The 26614-nt window shown below is 38.6% G+C and overlaps 1 protein-coding gene across 1 annotated transcript; it reads right to left on the bottom strand.

The window, feature by feature from the left end:
- Positions 1-24420: 24420 nt before the first annotated feature.
- Positions 24421-26224, bottom strand: LOC145014538 (ethylene-responsive transcription factor RAP2-4-like). Its single transcript, XM_078972925.1, has one exon. The coding sequence runs from the start codon at positions 25624-25626 to the stop codon at positions 24679-24681; it is 948 nt and encodes a 315-aa protein (XP_078829051.1). The 5' UTR covers positions 25627-26224; the 3' UTR covers positions 24421-24678.
- Between the last annotated feature and the right edge of the window lie 390 nt (positions 26225-26614).

The following is a 26614-nucleotide window of genomic DNA, read 5'->3' as shown; positions in this document are numbered from 1 at the left end:
AAATAGACTCTTATATCTTTCTAATTCCACTGACCTCACATTTTTATGATTTTTCTATAATTTACTATGAATTTTACAAAACAGCATCCTAAAGCTGTCAAAATGTTCCAAAGCTGTCAAAATTCAGCCTTACTGCACTGAACATATAGCTGTTTTCACCCATTTTAAGTCCGGAATTAGATTTTGGTTTTAAAACAAAAATCAAAGTAGACATTCTCAGCTTTCCAGGGATATATAGCACATCTCCATACGATTTTTCTATAATTTTTGGTGATTTTTACAAAAACAGGACAATTATACCCTTTATAATTTCATTTTACCCTTTACATGATCAAACCTCATGATCAATATCACCAAGTTCTTCTTTTACAATGATAACACTGAATATTTTAGTAATCCATTCTAATTCAAGTATAAACCATGGGTTTCATTATTAATTTTCACTAATTACTCTTAAACCATATGATTAATTCTCAAGTTTACATGTAGTTACTTGATTTCCATTTAAGATTCTAGGTTAATAACATAAACTCATGCCTAATTTCATTAAATCAGTGGTAAACCCACTTTGATCAAACCCTAATCTCTTAATAACTCACTAATTACAAGGGTTAATCCAAAAATTAAGAGTTCATACCTTGATTACTAGACTTGATACTTCAAGAACACTCAAAATCTTGATTTAATCTTCAAAACTTGATCAAGATTGATCATGTATGTGAAAATCTCCCATAGGGATGGTGACGAACTGAAAATGGCAGGAAAATGACTCAAAATCGTGTTTCAATGGGTAAAAACCCGAGTTGGGTCGGGTTTGACCCGGTTTGGGTACCCGTTTTACCCCTAAACACTAAAAATTGCATAACTTTTCGCTCGAAACTCCGTTTTCGATGAGGTTTTCGCCTGTACGTTTCTAATGAGATAATTTACAACTTCCAATAAAAATATCCCAGAAAAGATCTTCCAATAAAATCAGATTTAATTATTTTCAACTTAGACGTTATACTTTCGTTAATTCCGATAGTTGACTTTTTTATCGGAATCACATAAGACTTCCCTATCACCTCTAATACATTCCAAATGATTCTAAACTTAGTTTAACTTCAAATATTATAAACCTATTTCGTTAGAAATCAACGCTTAAAACCATACCGAAAATAATATATTTTTTTTTTTAAACGCTTACAATTCTATTTTACTATAACTACCTACTTTAAACGTTTAAAACAATATAATATATAATAATATTCATTTTTAAACTAACAATCATATGAAACATGATAATTAAACAAGGTTACTAAAGTGTATGTTACAAATACCTCATCCTTTTGAGGATTTCGTCCCCGAAATCACGACGATTTAAACAAGCGGGGATATTTTTCTCTTATGTCATTCTTATTTTCCCAAGTATAATTTGGGCCTCGATGATGTTTCCACTTGACAAGCACTAACTCCACTTCTTTATTACGCAGATCAACCGTTCTCTCATTTATAATCTCTTCAGGTTCTTCTATATATCTTAACTTATTATCCAATTTCACCTCGGATAATGGAACTGTCTCATCATAGATGCTCAAGCATTTGCGTAGATAGCTCACATGAAACACATCATGAATACCTGCCAAATCTTCCGGCAATTTCAAGCGGTATGCTTGTTTACTAACTCTCTGGATGATTTTGAAAGGACCAACAAATCTAGGACTTAGTTTTCCTTTCTTCCCAAATCGCATAATGCCTTTCCACGGGGATACTTTTAGCATTACGAAATCACCCACCTGGAATTCTATGGGTCGTCTCCTCTTTTCTGTATAGGACTTCTGTCGATCCTGGGCCGCTTTCATTCTTTCTCGTACAATTTGAATCTTGTCGGTGGTGTCTTGAATCATTTCAGGGCCTCCAAGGATCTTTTGTCCTATGTCTCGCCAACACAATGGTGTACGACATTTGCGACCATATAATGCTTCATATGGTGGCATTTTGATTGAAGCGTGGTAACTGTTATTATACGAAAATTCAACAAGAGGTAACTATTTATCCCAGTTACCACCGAACTCCAAGACACATGCACGAAGCATATCTTCTACAGTTTGGATTGTTCTCTCTGTCTGACCATCTGTCTGGGGATGATAAGCTGTGCTGAGAGCAACTCGAGATCCCATTTCACGTTGCATACTTGCCCAAAAGTGAGAAGTGAAGCGAGTATCACAATCGGAAATGATCTTTAATGGCACACCGTGTCTTGCAACAATTTCATCCAAGTATACTTGTGCGTATTTCTCCATTGGAGCCGTTTCACGCATGGCAAGAAAACGAGCGCTTTTAGTCAGGCGATCGATAATTACCCAAATGCTATCATGTTGTCTAGCAGTCTTTGGCAATTTGGTAATAAAATCCATGGACAGTTCTTCCCATTTCCATACAGGAACACTAAGACTTTCTGGGGTTCCATAAGGCTTTTGGTGCTCTGCTTTGACTTGTAAGCATACTAAGCATTCCTGTACATATCTTCCAATGTCTCTCTTTAATCCAGGCCACCAATAATCAGCTCTTACATCATACTACATTTTACTTGTACCAGGATGTATTGAAAGTTTAGATTTATGGGCTTCATCTAAAATCTTCTGTCTTAATCCACCAATCTTTGGAATCCATAGCCGATTCTTGAATACTTTTAATCCTCGCGGATCATCAAGTAAAGCATCATTATAATGTATCATCCCTTCTTTCTTCACATTTTCTGGCTTTAGGGCCTCTTCTTGCCATTTCTTTAGTTCATCTAGAATAGTGAATTTTACTGTGGTATGAGTAATAGCATAACACATACTATTACGATAAATTTTTCTGCTAAGTGCATCGGCAACTACATTGGCTTTTCCAGGATGATATAGGATTTCACAGTCATAATCTTTGATCAGCTCCATGGCTCGTTGTTGTCTCATATTCAAAGTTTGCTGACTGAATATGTACTTGAGACTTTTGTGGTCAGTAAATAATTGGCATTTTGTACCAAAAAGATAATGCCTCCAAAGTTTTAGGGCAAATACTACTGCAGCGAGTTCGAGATCATGAGTGGGATAATTCTTTTCATAATCTTTCAGTTGTCTTGAGGCATAGGCTATCACTTTGCCATGTTGCATCAACACACAACCGAGTCCCAATCTTGAAGCATCGATGTATACGGAGAAATCATCATCACCTTCTGGGAGTGATAAGATTGCAGCTTGAGTCAAAAGATCTTTTAGAGTTGAGAAAGCTTTTTCTTGGGCTTCACCCCATTCAAACTTTACTTCCTTCCTTGTAAGACTCGTGAGCGGTACGGCTATACGAGAAAAGTCTTTAATGAATCTCCGGTAATATCTCGCGAGACCCAAGAAACTACGAATTTCGGAAGCATTACGGGGCACTTCCCAATTTTGAATGGCTTCGATTTTGATAGGATCTACAGATACACCATCACTAGAAATAACATGGCCAAGAAATTGAACTTGGCGAAGCCAGAATTCACATTTCGAGAATTTAGCATATAGTTTCTCCTTTCGAAGAAGTTCTAACACCGCACGAATATGAATGGCATGATCAGCTTGAGACTTGGAATAGATTAGAATATCGTCAATGAATACGATGACTGATTTATCGAGCATTGGGCGACATACCCGATTCATCATTTCCATGAATACAGCAGGAGCATTTGTTAAACCAAACAGCATAACAAGGAATTCATAATGCCCATATCGAGTACGAAAAGCAGTCTTCGGCACATCCTGCTCGTGAACTTTCAACTGATGATATCCAGATCTCAAATCAATCTTCGAGAAATAGCTAACACCCTGAAGTTGATCAAATAAATCATCAATGCGAGGTAGTGGGTACTTGTTTTTGATAGTCACCTTATTCAGCTCACGATAATCAATGCACATCCGCATCGATCCGTCCTTCTTCTTGACAAACAATACAGGAGCACCCCAGGGAGAAGTACTCGGTCGGATAAAGCCTTTGTCAAGTAATTCCTGCAGTTGGATCATCATTTCTTTCATCTCTGTTGGCGCGAGACCATAAGGAGTCTTTGCAATCGGAGCAGCACCAGGCACAAGGTCAATTCGGAATTCTACTTGCCTATCCGGAGGAAGGCCAGGCAAGTCATCAGGGAAAACATCAGGATATTCGTTAACAACATGAACATCATTTACCGTTTTCTTCTCCTCTTTTGAGACATCAACTGAGTAGGCCAGATAGATAGAACACCCCTTCGATATGAATTTACGAGCTTTAAGGAAAGAGATTATTTTGAAGATTCTTTGTTCACCATAGACATAAATAGGATTCTCCCCTTCAATAGGAATGCGTACTATCTTTTCATAGCACAAGAGTTCTGCACGGTTCTTTGACAACCAGTCCATGCCGAGAATGATATCAAAGTTGGGTAGGGAGATAGGAATCAAATTGGCAAGAAAATTATAACCTTCAATTTCTATGATACAATCTCTATAGACTTTATCAACAAGTAATGATACACTTCCCGCGGTATCTACATGAAATGGTTGGGCGAGTGCATAACAAGCAATTTGAAAAGAACGCGCAAATTCACGAGACACAAAAGAATCTGAGGCACCAGAATCAAATAAGATGTGAGCAGGCCTAGAATTGACGAGAAATGTACCAGTCACAACATTCGGGTCCTCGCGTGCCTCCTCTGGGGTAATCTGGAATGCACGGCCTTTAGCCTTTGGCACATCCTCCTTTTGGGTTGAAGTACCCACTGGTTGTTGAACGGAAGCTTGACTTCTCACCATTTGGCTGGTAAGAGTAGGGCAGAAACACTTTCTGTGGCCAGTAACACCGCAAGCATAACATGTAACATTCCTCATCGGGCAAACGGGCTTCATATGACCTGTTTCTCCGCATCCATAGCAAATCACTGGTCCTTTTCCTACCCTGCATTGACCTTGGTGGCTCTTTCCACATTTCTGGCATGGTGGTGGAGCTCTCGACTGAAAAGAAAAAGATTGTGGCCGACCGCGACCACGAAAGGCGCTCTGAGATTGTACTTTTGTGCTAAGATCAGATTGAGCAGATCGACCCAATGGATTAGTTGAAACAGAAACAGTTCGATCAACACGTGGATGCTTCGGGACAGAAAGAGTGGCACCACGTATCTCTAAGTCATGCTCGCGCTTTCGGGCATACTCAACAGCTTTATCGAATGATAGAATATCCCGATTGATCACGAAATCACGGATTTCATACCGTAACCCTTCCATGAATAACTGACTTTTATCGTCTTCAGTCGGGATATACTTCGCAGCAAACCGTGCCTTTTGATTGAAATGAGTTTCATATTCGGTCACAGTCATTCCTCCTTGCTTAAGTTCGAGGAACTCCTTCTCCAGTCTTCTCCTCATATCTAGAGGACAATATTTTCCTAGAAAGCGGATTTTAAACATCTCCCAAGATAAATTCTCCTGGTCATACTCGTTAATAGCTTCAAATGTCGCTTCCCACCAGACTAAGGCTTCTCCAATGAGCATTGCAGAAGCATAGTTAACCTTGTCTTCATTAACCACATGGGAGATACGAAATACTTTTTCTGTGTTCTGGATCCAGGTAAGAACAACAATGGGATCAAGGACACCTGAAAACTCTGTAGCACCACTACTCTTGAAAGTTTTGAATGAGGGACGTTTCGCTTTCTCTCTTGAAGACTCTCCGGTGGCTTTCTCTTTACCCTTATCACTATCCCTTTTGTGTTGTTCGAGAGTTTGTCGAATAACACCAGTAAGTTTATCCAAAAGCCGCTCCTCACGAGGGGATATTGGAGTATCTCCCTCATTAAGATGAAGATCTCCACCCACATCTGGTGTATGACTACCCTCCTGCTCAGCCATTGCTCTGAAAAATTTGGAGTAACATAACACGTAAGAATATAAGGATTTATCATTACCCAACACCCCACTTAAGTCTTTCCTATGGTTTGTATCCATATACGGACAATAAATTTGTTCATATATTGAACTTCCAACAGTTTAAGTCTAAATACCAATTCGTGGTATTTAGTTCGCTTAAACCAGTGCTCTGATACCATAATTGTAAGACCCCATTCACTAAAATTACCATAAAGCCAAACATGCTACATGCATATTCATAATTATAATTCACACTAGTGGTCTAAATACAAAAGCATGGATACAAACCAACTAAAAGGGTTTTTACAAAGTTTCATAACTAGTTGTATAAATACATAACTACCCAGGAATTTATAATCCATATACATATATGTATACCAAGTAAAAACGTAGTAGTGTCAACTACTCTAAGTCCTCCAACAAAGCCTGTTTACTCTGGATGCTTATCACCTGAAATAGTTAAACACTAAAAGGGATAAGTGGGCGTCACTTAGTGAGTTCAAAAATAGATACAGTATAACGCTATGCCATATACATAACAATATGACAGGAACAAAAAGAAACAAAGGACAACAAAGGCTTATAAGTGTATCAAATGAAGGGCTTTCCAAATCAATAAACGGTTAGATTCAAGGGATTACAATAATTAAGACACAATAATTTAGGATCATAAGCATCATAAATTCCAGCCCAAGAGGCACATAAAACACAATCCCTTTTAATCATGTTGCTAGAATATACAGGCTTTCAGCCCTACCTAGCCCGAAGCCAATACCAAAGTGATACGAGTCATGCTCTACATGGTCAAAGGCACAAAGCCAATACCAAAGTGATACGAGTCATGCTCTACATGGCCAAAGGCATCAAAATCAATATCAAGTAATAACCACTTAGATCAATAACACAAGAAAGCACATTGCACATATAACACATAACATACAATTGTCCCTATATTGAACTCACTGTGCTGTAACCGAATGTTGCGATAAAATTCCTCTTTTTCTGATGAAATTACACCATCCTCGGGCCTCTAAAACCTTCAATTATACCCCTGGAGTTCATATTTCAAATTTCATAAGCAATTACTCAACTACTCTCAAGTTATGTTGTTTTCAATTTAGAAATTTTAGTTTTTGTTCTTTGTATAGCTGTCACTTGCAGATCTGTTTTACCCTTATTAAATGTCAAAATAACTAATAAATTATACATGTTAATAAAATAGACTCTTATATCTTTCTAATTCCACTGGCCTCACATTTTTATGATTTTTCTATAATTTACTATGAATTTTACAAAACAGCATCCTAAAGCTGTCAAAATGTTCCAAAGCTGTCAAAATTCAGACTTACTGCACTGAACATATAGCTGTTTTCACCCATTTTAAGTCCGGAATTAGATTTTGGTTTTAAAACAAAAATCAAAGTAGACATTCTCAGCTTTCCAGGGATATATAGCACATCTCCATACGATTTTCTATAATTTTTGGTGATTTTTACAAAAACAGGACAATTATACCCTTTATAATTTCATTTTACCCTTTACATGATCAAACCTCATGATCAATATCACCAAGTTCTTCTTTTACAATGATAACACTGAATATTTTAGTAATCCATTCTAATTCAAGTATAAACCATGGGTTTCATTATTAATTTTCACTAATTACTCTTAAACCATATGATTAATTCTCAAGTTTACATGTAGTTACTTGATTTCCATTTAAGATTCTAGGTTAATAACATAAACTCATGCCTAATTTCATTAAATCAGTGGTAAACCCACTTTGATCAAACCCTAATCTCTTAATAACTCACTAATTACAAGGGTTAATCCAAAAATTAAGAGTTCATACCTTGATTACTAGACTTGATACTTCAAGAACACTCAAAATCTTGATTTAATTTTCAAAACTTGATCAAGATTGATCATGTATGTGAAAATCTCCCATAGGGATGGTGACGAACTGAAAATGGCAGGAAAATGACTCAAAATCGTGTTTCAATGGGTAAAAACCCGAGTTGGGTCGGGTTTGACCCGGTTTGGGTACCCGTTTTACCCCTAAACACTAAAAATTGCATAACTTTTCGCTCGAAACTCCGTTTTCGATGAGGTTTTCTCCTGTACGTTTCTAATGAGATAATTTACAACTTCCAATAAAAATATCCCAGAAAAGATCTTCCAATAAAATCAGATTTAATTATTTTCAACTTAGACGTTATACTTTCGTTAATTCCGATAGTTGACTTTTTTATCGGAATCACATAAGACTTCCCTATCACCTCTAATACATTCCAAATGATTCTAAACTTAGTTTAACTTCAAATATTATAAACCTATTTCGTTAGAAATCAACGCTTAAAACCATACCGAAAATAATATATATTTTTTTTTAAACGCTTACAATTCTATTTTACTATAACTACCTACTTTAAACGTTTAAAACAACATAATATATAATAATATTCATTTTTAAACTAACAATCATATGAAACATGATAATTAAACAAGGTTACTAAAGTGTATGTTACAAATACCTCATCCTTTTGAGGATTTCGTCCCCGAAATCACGACGATTTAAACAAGCGGGGATATTTTTCTCTTATGTCATTCTTATTTTCCCAAGTATAATTTGGGCCTCGATGATGTTTCCACTTGACAAGCACTAACTCCACTTCTTTATTACGCAGATCAACCGTTCTCTCATTTATAATCTCTTCAGGTTCTTCTATATATCTTAACTTATTATCCAATTTCACCTCGGATAATGGAACTGTCTCATCATAGATGCTCAAGCATTTGCGTAGATAGCTCACATGAAACACATCATGAATACCTGCCAAATCTTCCGGCAATTTCAAGCGGTATGCTTGTTTACCAACTCTCTGGATGATTTTGAAAGGACCAACAAATCTAGGACTTAGTTTTCCTTTCTTCCCAAATCGCATAATGCCTTTCCACGGGGATACTTTTAGCATTACGAAATCACCCACCTGGAATTCTATGGGTCGTCTCCTCTTTTCTGTATAGGACTTCTGTCGATCCTGGGCCGCTTTCATTCTTTCTTGTACAATTTGAATCTTGTCGGTGGTGTCTTGAATCATTTCAGGGCCTCCAAGGATCTTTTGTCCTATGTCTCGCCAACGCAATGGTGTACGACATTTGCGACCATATAATGCTTCATATGGTGGCATTTTGATTGAAGCGTGGTAACTGTTATTATACAAAAATTCAACAAGAGGTAAGTATTTATCCCAGTTACCACCGAACTCCAAGACACATGCACGAAGCATATCTTCTACGGTTTGGATTGTTCTCTCTGTCTGACCATCTGTCTGGGGATGATAAGCTGTGCTGAGAGCAACTCGAGATCCCATTTCACGTTGCATACTTGCCCAAAAGTGAGAAGTGAAGCGAGTATCACAATCGGAAATGATCTTTAATGGCACACCGTGTCTTGCAACAATTTCATCCAAGTATACTTGTGCGTATTTCTCTATTGGAGCCGTTTCACGCATGGCAAGAAAACGAGCGCTTTTAGTCAGGCGATCGACAATTACCCAAATGCTATCATGTTTTCTAGCAGTCTTTGGCAATTTGGTAATAAAATCCATGGACAGTTCTTCCCATTTCCATACAGGAACACTAAGACTTTCTGGGGTTCCATAAGGCTTTTGGTGCTCTGCTTTGACTTGTAAGCATACTAAGCATTCATGTACATATCTTCCAATGTCTCTCTTTAATCCAGGCCACCAATAATTAGCTCTTACATCATACTACATTTTACTTGTACCAGGATGTATTGAAAGTTTAGATTTATGGGCTTCATCTAAAATCTTCTGTCTTAATCCACCAATCTTTGGAATCCATAGCCGATTCTTGAATACTTTTAATCCTCGCGGATCATCAAGTAAAGCATCATTATAATGTATCATCCCTTCTTTCTTCACATTTTCTGGCTTTAGGGACTCTTCTTGCCATTTCTTTAGTTCATCTAGAATAGTGAATTTTACTGTGGTATGAGTAATAGCATAACACATACTATTACGATAAATTTTTCTGCTAAGTGCATCGGCAACTACATTGGCTTTTCCAGGATGATATAGGATTTCACAGTCATAATCTTTGATCAGCTCCATGGCTCGTTGTTGTCTCATATTCAAAGTTTGCTGACTGAATATGTACTTGAGACTTTTGTGGTCAGTAAATAATTGGCATTTTGTACCAAAAAGATAATGCCTCCAAAGTTTTAGGGCAAATACTACTGCAGCGAGTTCGAGATCATGAGTGGGATAATTCTTTTCATAATCTTTCAGTTGTCTTGAGGCATAGGCTATCACTTTGCCCTGTTGCATCAACACACAACCGAGTCCCAATCTTGAAGCATCGCTGTATACGGAGAAATCATCATCACCTTCTGGGAGTGATAAGATTGGAGCATGAGTCAAAAGATCTTTTAGAGTTGAGAAAGCTTTTTCTTGGGCTTCACCCCATTCAAACTTTACTTCCTTCCTTGTAAGACTCGTGAGCGGTACGGCTATACGAGAAAAGTCTTTAATGAATCTCCGGTAATATCCCGCGAGACCCAAGAAACTACGAATTTCGGAAGCATTACGGGGCACTTCCCAATTTTGAATGGCTTCGATTTTGATAGGATCTACAGATACACCATCACTAGAAATAACATGGACAAGAAATTGAACTTGGCGAAGCCAGAATTCACATTTCGAGAATTTAGCATATAGTTTCTCCTTTCGAAGAAGTTCTAACACCGCACGAATATGAATGGAATGATCAGCTTGAGACTTGGAATAGATTAGAATATCGTCAATGAATACGATGACTGATTTATCGAGCATTGGGCGACATACCCGATTCATCATATCCATGAATACAGCAGGAGCATTTGTTAAACCAAACGGCATAACAAGGAATTCATAATGCCCATATCGAGTACGAAAAGCAGTCTTCGGCACATCCTGCTCGTGAACTTTCAACTGATGATATCCAGATCTCAAATCAATCTTCGAGAAATAGCTAACACCCTGAAGTTGATCAAATAAATCATCAATGCGAGGTAGTGGGTACTTGTTTTTGATAGTCACCTTATTCAGCTCACGATAATCAATGCACATCCGCATCGATCCATCCTTCTTCTTGACAAACAATACAGGAGCACCCCAGGGAGAAGTACTCGGTCGGATAAAGCCTTTGTCAAGTAATTCCTGCAGTTGGATCATCATTTCTTTCATCTCTGTTGGCGCGAGACCATAAGGAGTCTTTGCAATCGGAGCAGCACCAGGCACAAGGTCAATTCGGAATTCTACTTGCCTATCCGGAGGAAGGCCAGGCAAGTCATCAGGGAAAACATCAGGATATTCGTTAACAACATGAACATCATTTACCGTTTTCTTCTCCTCTTTTGAGACATCAACTGAGTAGGCCAGATAGATAGAACACCCCTTCGATATGAATTTACGAGCTTTAAGGAAAGAGATTATTTTGAAGATTCTTTGTTCACCATAGACATAAATAGGATTCTCCCCTTCAATAGGAATGCGTACTATCTTTTCATAGCACAAGAGTTCTGCACGGTTCTTTGACAACCAGTCCATGCCGAGAATGATATCAAAGTTGGGTAGGGAGATAGGAATCAAATTGGCAAGAAAATTATAACCTTCAATTTCTATGATACAATCTCTATAGACTTTATCAACAAGTAATGATACACTTCCCGCGGTATCTACATGAAATGGTTGGGCGAGTGCATAACAAGCAATTTGAAAAGAACGCGCAAATTCACGAGACACAAAAGAATCTGAGGCACCAGAATCAAATAAGATGTGAGCAGGTCTAGAATTGACGAGAAATGTACCAGTCACAACATTCGGGTCCTCGCGTGCCTCCTCTTGAATAATCTGGAATGCACGGCCTTTAGCCTTTGGCACATCCTCCTTTTGGGTTGAAGTACCCACTGGTTGTTGAACGGAAGCTTGACTTCTCACCATTTGGCTGGTAAGAGTAGGGCAGAAACACTTTCTGTGGCCAGTAACACCGCAAGCATAACATGTAACATTCCTCATCGGGCAAACGGGCTTCATATGACCTGTTTCTCCGCATCCATAGCAAATCACTGGTCCTTTTCCTACCCTGCATTGACCTTGGTGGCTCTTTCCACATTTCTGGCATGGTGGTGGAGCTCTCGACTGAAGAGAAAAAGATTGTGGCCGACCGCGACCACGAAAGGCGCTCTGAGATTGTACTTTTGTGCTAAGATCAGATTGAGCAGATCGACCCAATGGATTAGTTGAAACAGAAACAGTTCGATCAACACGTGGATGCTTCGGGACAGAAAGAGTGGCACCACGTATCTCTAAGTCATGCTCGCGCTTTCGGGCATACTCAACAGCTTTATCGAATGATAGAATATCCCGATTGATCACGAAATCACGGATTTCATACCGTAACCCTTCCATGAATAACTGACTTTTATCGTCTTCAGTCGGGATATACTTCGCAGCAAACCGTGCCTTTTGATTGAATTGAGTTTCATATTCGGTCACAGTCATTCCTCCTTTCTTAAGTTCGAGGAACTCCTTCTCCAGTCTTCTCCTCATATCTAGAGGACAATATTTTCCTAGAAAGCGGATTTTAAACATCTCCCAAGATAAATTCTCCTGGTCATACTCGTTAAGAGCTTCAAATGTCGCTTCCCACCAGACTAAGGCTTCTCCAATGAGCATTGCAGAAGCATAGTTAACCTTGTCTTCATTAACCACATGGGAGATACGAAATACTTTTTCTGTGTTCTGGATCCAGGTAAGAACAACAATGGGATCAAGGACACCTGAAAACTCTGTAGCACCACTACTCTTGAAAGTTTTGAATGAGGGACGTTTCGCTTTCTCTCTTGAAGACTCTCCGGTGGCTTTCTCTTTACCCTTATCACTATCCCTTTTGTGTTGTTCGAGAGTTTGTCGAATAACACCAGTAAGTTTATCCAAAAGCCGCTCCTCACGAGGGGATATTGGAGTATCTCCCTCATTAAGATGAAGATCTCCACCCACATCTGGTGTATGACTACCCTCCTGCTCAGCCATTGCTCTGAAAAATTTGGAGTAACATAACACGTAAGAATATAAGGATTTATCATTACCCAACACCCCACTTAAGTCTTTCCTATGGTTTGTATCCATATACGGACAATAAATTTGTTCATATATTGAACTTCCAACAGTTTAAGTCTAAATACCAATTCGTGGTATTTAGTTCGCTTAAACCAGTGCTCTGATACCATAATTGTAAGACCCCATTCACTAAAATTACCATAAAGCCAAACATGCTACATGCATATTCATAATTATAATTCACACTAGTGGTCTAAATACAAAAGCATGGATACAAACCAACTAAAAGGGTTTTTACAAAGTTTCATAACTAGTTGTATAAATACATAACTACCCAGGAATTTATAATCCATATACATATATGTATACCAAGTAAAAACGTAGTAGTGTCAACTACTCTAAGTCCTCCAACAAAGCCTGTTTACTCTGGATGCTTATCACCTGAAATAGTTAAACACTAAAAGGGATAAGTGGGCGTCACTTAGTGAGTTCAAAAATAGATACAATATAACGCTATGCCATATACATAACAATATGACAGGAACAAAAAGAAACAAAGGACAACAAAGGCTTATATGTGTATCAAATGAAGGGCTTTCCAAATCAATAAACGGTTAGATTCAAGGGATTACAATAATTAAGACACAATAATTTAGGATCATAAGCATCATAAATTCCAGCCCAAGAGGCACATAAAACACAATCCCTTTTAATCATGTTGCTAGAATATACAGGCTTTCAGCCCTACCTAGCCCGAAGCCAATACCAAAGTGATACGAGTCATGCTCTACATGGTCAAAGGCACAAAGCCAATACCAAAGTGATACGAGTCATGCTCTACATGGCCAAAGGCATCAAAATCAATATCAAGTAATAACCACTTAGATCAATAACACAAGAAAGCACATTGCACATATAACACATAACATACAATTGTCCCTATATTGAACTCACTGTGCTGTAACCGAATGTTGCGATAAAATTCCTCTTTTTCTGATGAAATTACACCATCCTCGGGCCTCTAAAACCTTCAATTATACCCCTGGAGTTCATATTTCAAATTTCATAAGCAATTACTCAACTACTCTCAAGTTATGTTGTTTTCAATTTAGAAATTTTAGTTTTTGTTCTTTGTATAGCTGTCACTTGGAGATCTGTTTTACCCTTATTAAATGTCAAAATAACTAATAAATTATACATATTAATAAAATAGACTCTTATATCTTTCTAATTCCACTGACCTCACATTTTTATGATTTTTCTATAATTTACTATGAATTTTACAAAACAGCATCCTAAAGCTGTCAAAATGTTCCAAAGCTGTCAAAATTCAGCCTTACTGCACTGAACATATAGCTGTTTTCACCCATTTTAAGTCCGGAATTAGATTTTGGTTTTAAAACAAAAATCAAATTAGACATTCTCAGCTTTCCAGGGATATATAGCACATCTCCATACGATTTTTCTATAATTTTTGGTGATTTTTACAAAAACAGGACAATTATACCCTTTATAATTTCATTTTACCCTTTACATGATCAAACCTCATGATCAATATCACCAAGTTCTTCTTTTACAATGATAACACTGAATATTTTAGTAATCCATTCTAATTCAAGTATAAACCATGGGTTTCATTATTAATTTTCACTAATTACTCTTAAACCATATGATTAATTCTCAAGTTTACATGTAGTTACTTGATTTCCATTTAAGATTCTAGGTTAATAACATAAACTCATGCCTAATTTCATTAAATCAGTGGTAAACCCACTTTGATCAAACCCTAATCTCTTAATAACTCACTAATTACAAGGGTTAATCCAAAAATTAAGAGTTCATACCTTGATTACTATACTTGATACTTCAAGAACACTCAAAATCTTGATTTAATCTTCAAAACTTGATCAAGATTGATCATGTATGTGAAAATCTCCAATAGGGATGGTGACGAACTGAAAATGGCAGGAAAATGACTCAAAATCGTGTTTCAATGGGTAAAAACCCGAGTTGGGTCGGGTTTGACCCGGTTTGGGTACCCGTTTTACCCCTAAACACTAAAAATTGCATAACTTTTCGCTCGAAACTCCGTTTTCGATGAGGTTTTCGCCTGTACGTTTCTAATGAGATAATTTACAACTTCCAATAAAAATATCCCAGAAAAGATCTTCCAATAAAATCAGATTTAATTATTTTCAACTTAGACGTTATACTTTCGTTAATTCCGATAGTTGACTTTTTTATCGGAATCACATAAGACTTCCCTATCACCTCTAATACATTCCAAATGATTCTAAACTTAGTTTAACTTCAAATATTATAAACCTATTTTGTTAGAAATCAACGCTTAAAACCATACCGAAAATAATATATATATATTTTTTTAAACGCTTACAATTCTATTTTACTATAACTACCTACTTTAAACGTTTAAAACAACATAATATATAATAATATTCATTTTTAAACTAACAATCATATGAAACATGATAATTAAACAAGGTTACTAAAGTGTATGTTACACATGAGTTGTTGGACAAAGGTTTCAGTAGACCTAGTTCATCACCCTGGGGAGCTCCGATGTTATTCGTGAAGAAGAAAGATGGAAGTATGAGAATAAGCATTGATTATAGAGAGCTGAATAAGGCAACGATAAAGAATAGACATACGTTGCCGAGGATTGTTGACCTATTCGATCAACTACACGGTTCAAGTTATTTTTCAAAGATCGACCTAAGGTCAGGATATCATCAGCTAAAGGTGAAAGAGCAGGATATCGAGAAGACTGCATTCAGAACGCGATATGGACACTACGAGTTCTTGGTTATGTCGTTTGGACTAACTAATGCTCCAGCAGCATTCATGGATTTGATGAATAGAGTGTGTAATCCGTTCCTCGATAAATATGTGATAGTGTTCATAGATGACATTCTGATTTATTCAAAAAGCCAAGAGGAGCATGGCAGACACTTGCGTGAAGTATCGGAACTCTTGAAGAAGGAGAAGTTGTATGCGAAGTTCTCCAAATGTGATTTTTGGATTCGAGAAGTCCAATTCTTGGGTCACGTGGTCAAACAAGAAGGTATAATGGTTGATCCGACAAAGATTGAAGCTGTGACAAAGTGGGAGCAACCGAAAAGTCCCACGGAGATCCGAAGCTTTTCAGGATTAGCCGGATATTACCAAAGGTTTATCCAAGGCTTTTCTTCGATCGATAGTCCATTGATAGCTTTGACCCACAAAGACGCTACTTATTCTTGGAATGATAAGCATAAAGAAGCATTTTAGAAACTAAAGAAGAATCTATGTGAGGCACCGATTCTTTCTCTACCCGATGGAGTTAAAGACTTCGCTGTTTATAGTGATGCGTCTGGTGTTGGATTAGGCTGTGTTTTGACCCAAAGGGATAAGGTGATCGCATATGCGTCTCGACAATTGAAAGAGCATGAAAAGGACTACCCGACTCATGATTTGGAGTTGGCAGCGGTAGTTTTCGCTCTGAAGATATGGAGGCATCACCTCTATGGCACGAAGTGCAAACTTTTCACTGATCATAAGAGTCTCCAATATCTCTTTAATCAGAAAAAATTGAATATGAGACAACGACGCTGGCTAGAGTTACTTAAGGACTACGACTGTGAGATACTTTACCACCATAGTAAAGCTAATGTTGTTGCTGATGCTCTCAGTCGGAAAGTCAATCTTGAAAGGAAAAGGCCAAGAGCATTGAGAATTGAAGTTGTCTCGACCATTGTGGAAAGTATAAAGAAATCTCAAGAGGAAGCTTCTGAGAAGAATGGCCGAAAGGAGGAACGTTTGGGCAAAACATTGGTGTTCGGTATAAACAGTCATGGACTGAAGGTGTTCCAAGATCGGATTTGGATACCTAAGTCAGGAGGAATAAGAGATCTTCTGATGGAAGAAGCTCAGAAAACCATGTACTCCATTCATCCTGGTAGCACAAAGATGTATAGGGACCTGAAACCCTATTACTAGTGGTCGACGATGAAGCTCGACATTGTGAAGTATGTGGCGGAGTGTGTGACTTGTGCGAGAGTCAAGACACAACATCAGAAACCGTACGGGAGTTTAGAACCTTTACCTGTACCTATGGGTAAGTGGGAAGACATTGCTATGGATTTTGTCACTAAACTGCCCAAAACAAAGAATGGTCATGACATGATTTGGGTGGTCGTTGATCGATTCACTAAGAGTGCGCATTTCATAGCAGCCAATGAGAAATGGTCTATGGAAAAGCTTGTGAATTCTTACGTGAAGAAATTTGTGAGGCTTCACGGTGTTCCACTAACGATTGTGTCAGATCGTGATAGTCGTTTCACCTCAAGGTTTTGGAAAAGTCTAAAAGAGGAAATGGGTACCAGGTTGTGTTTAAGTACAGCTTACCATCCGCAGACTGATCGTCGGAGCGAACGGACGATACAAACACTTGAAGATATGCTAAGAGAATGTACCTTAGAATTCCAAGGTAACTGGGATGAACATTTACCATTGGTAGAATTTTCCTACAATAATAGTTTCCACTCGAGCATTAAGATGGCACCTTATCAAGCCTTGTACGGGCAGAAGTGTCGTACGCCGTCTTATTGGCTTAAGGTTGGGGAGAAGCAGTTTATGGGACCGGAGATGGTTCATCAAACTGCTGAGAAGTTAAAAATAATTAGGGAAAGAATGTTAGCAGCTGGGATCGTCAAAAAAGCTATGCTAACAAAAAACGAAGACCGATGACTTTTGAAGTCGGAGATTCGGTTTTGCTTAAAGTCTCGCCGTGGAAGGAACTTATAAGATTTGGTAAAAGGGGAAAATTAAGTCCAAGGTTTATCGAGCCGTTTAAAGTTTTTCAGAGGATTGGGAACCAAGCTTACAAGCTCGAACTACCCGAAGAACTGAATGGAATTCATAACACTTTTCATGTGTGCTACTTGAGGAAGTTCACGGGAGAAGTTCCCGACATAATTCCACGTTCGGAGTTAAGAATCGATGAGAACAAAAGGTTGATTGAAGAACCAGAGGCAATTGTTGACCGAAATACTAAGAAATTGCGACGTAAGATGGTTGAGTTAGTGCTTGTCCAATGGAAACACACGAATGGGAAAAATCTCACCTGGGAGACGGAGAGTGACATGATGAGTCGCTATCCGCATTTGTTTGTTGATGTGTGATTCCGGGGACGGAATCGTCCTAAGGTGGGCAGAACTGTAACGCCCGTGTTTCTGGGCTTGTCATTTTTAGCAATGTAATAGTCTAGGTTAACCTTTGTAACCCAATTTGAAATAATAAAAATGTATTATTTGTGAATTATGTGAATTATGTGTGTATTTTCTTAATTATTATAACTTAATGAATTAAGAATAAAATGAGCATCAAAATTTAAGTGTAAAATAAACTCGATATCTTTGGATAATGGTGTAGTAGTTGAAACGAGGTTTCCGAATATATATAGAACGCCCAAATCTGACTTCATATGAGGAAGTTATGATTTTCTGAAGTTTCAACTTGGCAGTATGCAGCCCGAATACTCGATTTGAGATCGAGCGGTTTTAGCCAAACAATCTAAACGAGAATCGAAGATCTCATTGTAAGTAGCGAAACCATGAAAAGTTAGGCGAGAACGGACGTCGAACGAAGAAGTTATGAATTTATAACGAAGTTTTTCTCTCCCGACATCTAAAGATAAATAACAAAAATTAAATTCAAAATTAGCCGACGCGTGGATATAAAGAACGTCGAAAACGGAGTTCGTATGATGAAGATATGAATATTTTAAATTTATTAAATAATTAAAATATAAATTTAATTAATAAATCCGATATTATCCGAAGGGGAGTCACCAGACTTATTCGGGTTACGCCCAACGTACAGCGAAGCATGATGAATCCTCGCACTCGAGTACTCTGATGATGCAGGCAATGACGTTTTCACATTACGCCCCGCGTACGAGCGGTACGTCCAGCGTACTACCAGGGTTTAACCCTATGAAAGGGGCATACGAAGGTAGCTTCTTTCCTTTACAAACTTTTTCCTTTCTCTCTAAGCGTTTGCCTCAATTTGCGTGCCATTTGTACCCCGAAGCCCCGGTAATATTCCCGAGCCCCGAAGAAAGATCCGAAGCCCTGAGGATCTCGAAGAGCGTTATTCCCAAGCCGAAGCTCTACCCGCAAGGAGCCCGGTTTTTGTGAAGATCTTCCAGATCTACGGAGAAACACTACTTCTACAAGCCGTAGTGCTACCCGATCATCTTCTGATCAGGTGTGTGTGTAGTCATTTTCTTCTATCACATTATTATGAAGTATTTTATACGAAATACGTGTTACGTGTATACTTTGTTGATTATGTGTGTGAATGTATATTCACTTTTTTCTATCTCATAGATCTGATTTATTCTCTATGAAATACGTGTTATGTGTGTGTGCCTCATCTGTTATGTGGAATAAAAATGTATTGATCGAGCATGTTATATAAGGTTTTAAATTATGTATAAAAATGCATATTTTTATCTACTAATATGTTGGGTAGAACATGGGTAGATAGTTGGTGTGTAATAAACAGATGAGAGGCCTCGATGTTGTTGGTGTTATTCTAGTCATTCAGCAGAGTATGGATGACGACCACATACTAATCTAGACACTCCTGTGGAACACTAGCAGGCTCATAACCTGTAGGTGTTGTGGACGACGTGTTCACCGGTGTACTCTATCCCCCCACATGGTTGCCTTTAGGACACTTATTGTTGAGGAAGCCCTCTGCAGTAATGTCCGTCCCGATGAAAATCCTAAATTAAATTCCTTATAATAGATGTTGTTTTAGGGACGTAAAGTGAGGATAACGGAAATGGGTAATCAGGTTATTGTTAATTGTTGAATTAAATATAATTATTTATTGTGGGTTGAAAACCCTACATGCTCACCAGGCTCCCAAGCCTAACCCACTCGGTTTATTTGTATTACAGGAAGTGGCGCAAGGGCATAAGATAGATGAATCATCAAGTTATTTTGTTTACAAGTCTGTATATGTATATATTTGTTGAATAACTTGTAATGTTATCGTTTATGCTTTATGGTCTGTATCGGAACATGACATCCCGATTTTTTTATTATGAAATGAAATTATATTTCTTTATGAAATGTTTTGATAAAAATCTATTTTATCATGTTTTGTTTTGGGGAACAAATTCCGCATCTCTTTTAAAATCAAAAGGATTTACTCTGAAAATGTTTAAAAAGCATAAATGAAATCGATCTTTTCTGGCCGAGATTTTGGGGATGTCACAACTTGGCCGGTTACTATCGGAGATTTATCAGGGATTTCTCCAAGATTGTAGTCCCTCTCACTAGATGGACCCGGAAGGGCGTTACTTTTCTTTGGGGGGCGAGCAGCAGGCATCATTCGAGACTCTTCGCAAAAGATTATGCGAAGCTCCAGTGTTAGCCCTAGCGGAAGGAGCGGAGGACTTCGTAGTCTTTTGTGATGCATCTATATCAGGGATGGGTGTTGTGTTGATGCAGAGGAGTCATGTGATAGCTTATGCATCGAGGCAGTTGAAGCCTCATGAGACGAGGTATCCCACCCATAATTTAGAGTCGGGGCGGTGGTGTTCGCCCTCAAGATTTGGCGCCACTATCTGTATGGTGTCTGGTGTACCATATTCACAGACCATGAGAGTCTGAAGTACCTTATGGATCAACCCAACCATAATATGAGACAGTGGAGATGGTCGGATGTGATAAAGGACTACGACTGCGAGATCTTATATCACCCAGGCAAGGCTAACGTGGTAGCCGGTGCCTTGAGTCGCAGAGCTGAGAGCGCTTCGATCTGAGATGTGTGCATGAGGATGACGGTGATGACTTCAGTCTTAGATAGCATCCGAGAGGCTCAGGTGGAGGCTGTGAGACCGGAGAACCGCAAGAGAGTGCGTGTGGTAAGGCAAGTGTCTGAGTTTCAGACAGATAGTCGGGGGCTTATGACCTTCCAAGGTCGCATTAAGGTGTCGTATACAGGTGGAGCTCGATGTATATTGATGGAGGATACGCATAGATCGAGATTGCCAATCTATCTGGGGGCCACTAAGATGTATTTGGATCGGAAAGGGGAATATTGGTGGCCCTGTATGAAGAGGGACGTGGCTTGGGTAGTTGAGAGATGCTTGACCTGTCGTCGGGTTAAGTTAGAGCACCAGTGACCCCATGGTCTACTGCAACCTTTAGAGGTTCCCCAGTGGAAGTGGGAACAGATCACCATGGATTTTATCACCAAGTTACCGAGGACTGCGCGTAGGGTTGACGTAATTTGGGTGATTGTGGACCGGTTGACGAAGAGTGCTCACTTCCTCACTATCAGTGAGAGCTCTTCTGCTGAGAAATTAGCCTAGATCTACGTGCGAGAGGTGGTGACACGGCATGGGGTGCCGACATCGATAGTGTCATATCCGGATGTACGTTTTACTTCCAGGTTCTGGAAGTAGTTCCATGAGGAGTTTTGTCCTCCTAAAGGTATCCCCTTGGAAAGGGGTGATCCGATTCAGGAAGCGGGGCAAGTTGGGCCCCAGATACATTGGTCCTTTCAGAGTGGTCGCCAGAGTGGTTAAGGTAGCTTTCCAATTGGAGCTACCTGCAGAGTTGAGCCATATTCATAACACCTTCCACCTGTCTCAGTTGAGGAAGTGTGTAGTTGATGTGACGACAGTGGTACTCGTAGAGGAAATTCACGTTGATGCGAGCCTGAATTATATTCAGAGGCCGATAGCAATTTAGACCGAAAAGTGAGGGTGTTGCGGAACAAGGAGGTGCCCTTGGTTTAGGTCTAATGGCAGCATCAGAAGGGATCCGAGTGGACTTGGGAGACGGAGGCCGAGATGCGCGAGCAGTACCCAGAGTAATATCCAGAGCATGACTTCGAGGGCGAAGTCTGATTCTAGTGGGGGAGAATTGTAACATCCTGACTTCGAGGTATTATATTAGAATTGTTATTTTTAGAGTTGGTTGGAGACTCGACAAGTTGGTGCTTTTACTCGTCAATCAAGGACGAATTAACCACTTGGGTTTAATGACCTACTCAACGAGTAATGGAGTCGACTCGTCGAGTAGGCGCTGTGAGATGACACCCTAAATCCCCGAGTTTGGGACCTATTTAAGAGAACTTATGTCCTCATTTCCGTCTCACCAGTTGTCCAACTCCCCTGTGTGAAACCCTAAACATGTGTAGTGAGCTAAGAGAGTTGCAAGCACATCCTTGAGTATTTTGGTGCATATTTTGAGAAGAAGAGGAGATCATCCAGCAGGGAACAAAGGGAAACTATTGGATCAAGTGCTAGTTCATCCAAAGCTTCTGTGGAAGGTAAAAAGCTTGCACCTTTCTCATCTTATTGGTTAGATCTCATGTTTATGGAAGTTTAGGGTTTTTGCCACCTTTTATTTGGGACTTTGAGTGTATTGAGTTATCATGAGGTCTAGACTTCAGATATGGACCTTTTGAGGTCCCTAGAGTCCAAAGGTCTCAACTTTATTTAGCCATAAGAGGGTTCTTGTGCTTAACACCTTGTGAGAGCATGTATTTGGCAATATGGAGCAAACATGTCATGCATGAACGTAAAGATCGAAGCTGTACATGATATTCGAGCCTTGGGAGGTTGGATCTAGATTTTGGGAAGGTTTTCTAACTTGAAATCGTGTGAATGAAAAGAGAGTCTGAATGGACTCACCGAGTCCATGAGCTGACTCGACGAGTCAGCTAGGGTTGTCCCGATGGGGTTTGATCATGCAGTAACTCGGCAAGTTGACGGGTCAACTTGACGAGTTGAGTTGGACTTTTGCGAGATTCTGAGAGTAGCGAGTGGACTCGGCGATTCACCTTTATGCACTCGACGAGTTGGGTCAAACATGGACTGATTGACTCAAGTTTGACTTCCGTTGACTTTAAGGTTTGGTCAATCGTGACTTATGGAGACCATGGAGGGGTAAAATGGTCTTTTTCCCTTTCCAAGAGTAGAGAGAGAAATAACTTAGTTGTTTTGTGATTTAAGTGTTAATTAGAGATGATTATCCTATGTGATTAGGCGAAAGCTAGATTTAGTGATTTGTGTTCGAGGAGTATAAGTTTACGTAGCTTACTTACGAGGTGAGTCTTCTCACTATACTTACCATGTGTGGTATTGTGTGTGACCATAGGGTCCTATGTGTTTAGTTGAGTATTTGTGTTATCTTGCATTATATCTTTGTGATTTATGTTGGTTATTGTTATAAGCTTATTAAGTAGGACCGGAGGGTCCACTCGAGCTGTGGGACCGGAGGGTCTCCACTGAGACACATTGACAGGAGGATCTTACTGAGTCACAGTCTCGAGTGGTTAATGTGATATATGTGGTATTTTGGGGAACTCACTAAGTTTTGTGCTTACCGTATTATGTGATATGTGTTTCATGTACCTCTCAGGACTGCGGGAAGATACCGGTTTAATTGTACACATATTCGTGGATATGTTGAGGATTTTGGGAATTGCCTTGTATTATGGGTTTATGATGTTATTTGAGACATTTGTCGGTTTTTATGAAATATAACATGAATCTTTATGGGTTTTAAAAATGAAAAATTGGGTTTGAAATTTACGGTGTTATATTTTTCCCAATTGTTAAGTGATTTTCCGCATTAAATATTTTGTTTTAACGTAATAAACTAATCAATTTGAATGTTTATAAGAAGATTTAGGTTTGAATAGTGGGATTTTGTTTCAAATGTTTTAGGGGATATTTTCCTAAGTTCCTTCCTATGTTTTAGTGTTATAATTGTGGTTGTGGTGAATGGTGTCAGCACCAGGTGCTCGTGTTGGTTGTTGGTGGTGTGGTGTCTGCAATAGTGTTAACTATGGTGGTTTGCCTGCAAATATAGTTTTGGTTAGGTATGTGTAGGGCCCATACCAAAGGGTTTCTAATCCAACGGTATCCGGTATTATCCTTCTTGCTTGAGGTCCGAAATCGATGGTTAAAGTCCTGTGAGGAACATAGATGGAGATTTGGAAGTAATCTAAAAGTGGAATAGATTTGGTGTAAAAAAAAATAATAATTAAAAAAAAAAAAAAAAAAAAAAAAAAAAAAAAAAAAAGTGTAGGGCCTATATTTCATCAATTAAAATAAATATAATGTGAATAACAGAACATTGACATCTTTGTGATTATGTATTCAACGGAGCGAAGTAAACTATGACCGTGACAATCTCAAAGACCTCGAATGCAACTTATGAAAACTAGATAACGAAGTCAAAAATTCAAAATTTGACAAAATGTTGTCAAAAACTCAAAATTCAGATTAAAACTCGGATAATTATAAACCACATGATACAACAAAACTAATTTACCCTTTGATTTCCTAGTATCTCAAAATAATATAGACACGTTAAGGAACATATTATATTAAACTGGAAATAAAATACATAATAAAATAAAACGAAATTACCAACTACCCCAACTACATAAAAGTGGTGGGCTCTGCAATTGTCAAAAACTCCATTGCAGTAGCACCCCTTTCTAAATTTACAAACTAGCCCTCATAGACTCTACAAAATTACAAATATACCCCTCAGAAACACTACCACTTGAAATAATTAGTGGCAGTCGTAACTTAACTACATAAAATAACGAGTACACTAGATAGAACCCCAATCGATCTCATACGACGGGTATTTTTCCAACAAGAAATTATCCGATCCACACCACGCGCTCTCCTCCTCGGTGAATTCCGGGAACGACAGATCCGACGAAGGCGAAGACCCGCCGGATACCTCACTCTCCGATCCTTCAACCTTCACGACCTCCGGCTGCTCCACCACAGTTCGTGGTTTTGCAACCGTTGACCGTTTTGAACCTTTCTTCTTACCACCGTCGATGCTTTTCCCCTCCGCTAGCGTCTGGCAGATCGCTTGCAGCTTGGCGTCGACGGAGGAGTGAAGCGGCTTGTAGTCGCCGAACTCGCCGCCGATGTGTGAGCCGTTATGACGCAGGTGAGGAAAGTTGAGCCGCGCGTAGTCACCACGCAGCTTGTAAGCTGCAATATCGTAAGCCAGCGCGGCTTCCTCAGCTGCATCAAATGTACCCAACCAAAGCCGGGTCCTGTTCTTGGGTAAACGGATCTCTGCCACCCATTTTCCCCAGTGCCTTTGTCTCACACCTCTGTAAAGTTTCGTGGGTTTCGGAGGTGATACGGATTGCTTCATGGGTACGGGTTTCGGAGCCAAGTAATTATTATAGGTAGGTAGGTTGATCTGGGTTTGGATCTGATGGATCTGAGATGGTGTCAGTTGGTTCAACCCGAATGAGGAAACGGATTGGTCATAACCAAACGGATCTTGGGTCGAGAATCCGTGGGTGTACCCATCTGGGTAAAATCCGGATTCTTGTTGGGTAGGAGAAGAAGAAGAAGGAGAAGAAGAGAAAGAAGAAGAAGAAGAAGGGTATGGGTAAGAAGTAGAAGGAGAAGAGAAAGCAAGGGTATTATCGTAATTTGACTTGAAGAAAGGCCCAAGTGCATCCATGAGCTCACCGGTTGACTGCTGGAAATCATTAATATTCCAAAACTCCATTGTAGCAGAAGCCATTCTGAATTTTTTTAACTTTTTTTTTTTAACTTTTGAATCAAATAACTGAAGAAAAATAAATTCAAGATTTTCCCACGAAAAAAACCAGGAAAATCAAGGGTTTTTCAAATAATAGTTAAACCCTTTTTCTTCTAAATACTTAATAAAATCTAAAATAAAACCAACCTCAAGGGACAAAAATAAACCCTAAAAAGGTACGATTTTGATGTGAAAAAAAAATGATTTACAGAAAATTAGAAATAGAACCCAAATGAAAAAAACTGGATCTCTATTCTGAAAAACACCTGACTCTCTGATTCGTCGAAAATAGAATTTAAATCAAGTTTGTTTTTTTTGCTCAAAAAATCGTTGAAAAGATTAAACAAAAACAAACCCAAATCAATATTGTTTTTTTCAGTTTTGAAAGACAGATGATTTGCAGAAAGGGATGAACAGAAGCGGGGAGTTACAGAAGGGGGGAATTGTGATTAAAATTGAAGAACTCAAAACAAGAAAGTCAAGAAATCTTGAAAGTGTGATTGAGTGTGTGTATGTGTGAGAAAAGAAGACTCTCAGCCTCACCTTTTGTGTTTTTGGGATGAAGATTGGGGTTGGAGAAGTGGGTGTGTTTTATAGGGTGAAACCCACTTTGTTTAACCCAACACCAACCCACCTTTCTAACCATGGTTAGTTTGTTTCTCGTCTCAAAAATAAATAAATACTTTTTCATGTAAAACAAACGTTACATTTTTTATTTGGGTTTTTTTATAGGATTAGTTGACAAAAATAGAATGGAAGTATTGAGTTTCACTATTTAGTTTTTGAAACTTTAAACCTTGTTAAATTGGATCTAAACTTTTTGTAAATATATATTGATTTTTTTAACGGAAAACTATTTTTGAATTTATATATGTTTCTGACATTTTTGAATTTATATATGTTTCGGACATGATTTGAACCTTCGACAATCATTGACTTGAAGAACAGATTAATAATTAATATCGTCGGG

The sequence above is a fragment of the Lactuca saligna genome, chromosome 9 (genome assembly GCF_052625555.1).
Source record: "Lactuca saligna cultivar CGN05327 chromosome 9, ASM5262555v1, whole genome shotgun sequence".
Taxonomy (NCBI): domain Eukaryota; kingdom Viridiplantae; phylum Streptophyta; class Magnoliopsida; order Asterales; family Asteraceae; genus Lactuca; species Lactuca saligna.
The sequence above is the reverse complement of the archived record's forward strand: the minus strand, read 5'-3'. Positions and strand labels throughout refer to the sequence as shown.

Coding starts and splice junctions, on each gene's coding strand:
- LOC145014538 (XM_078972925.1), bottom strand. CDS start 25,626: ATGGCTTCTGCTACAATGGAGTTTTGGAATATTAATGATTTCCAGCAG.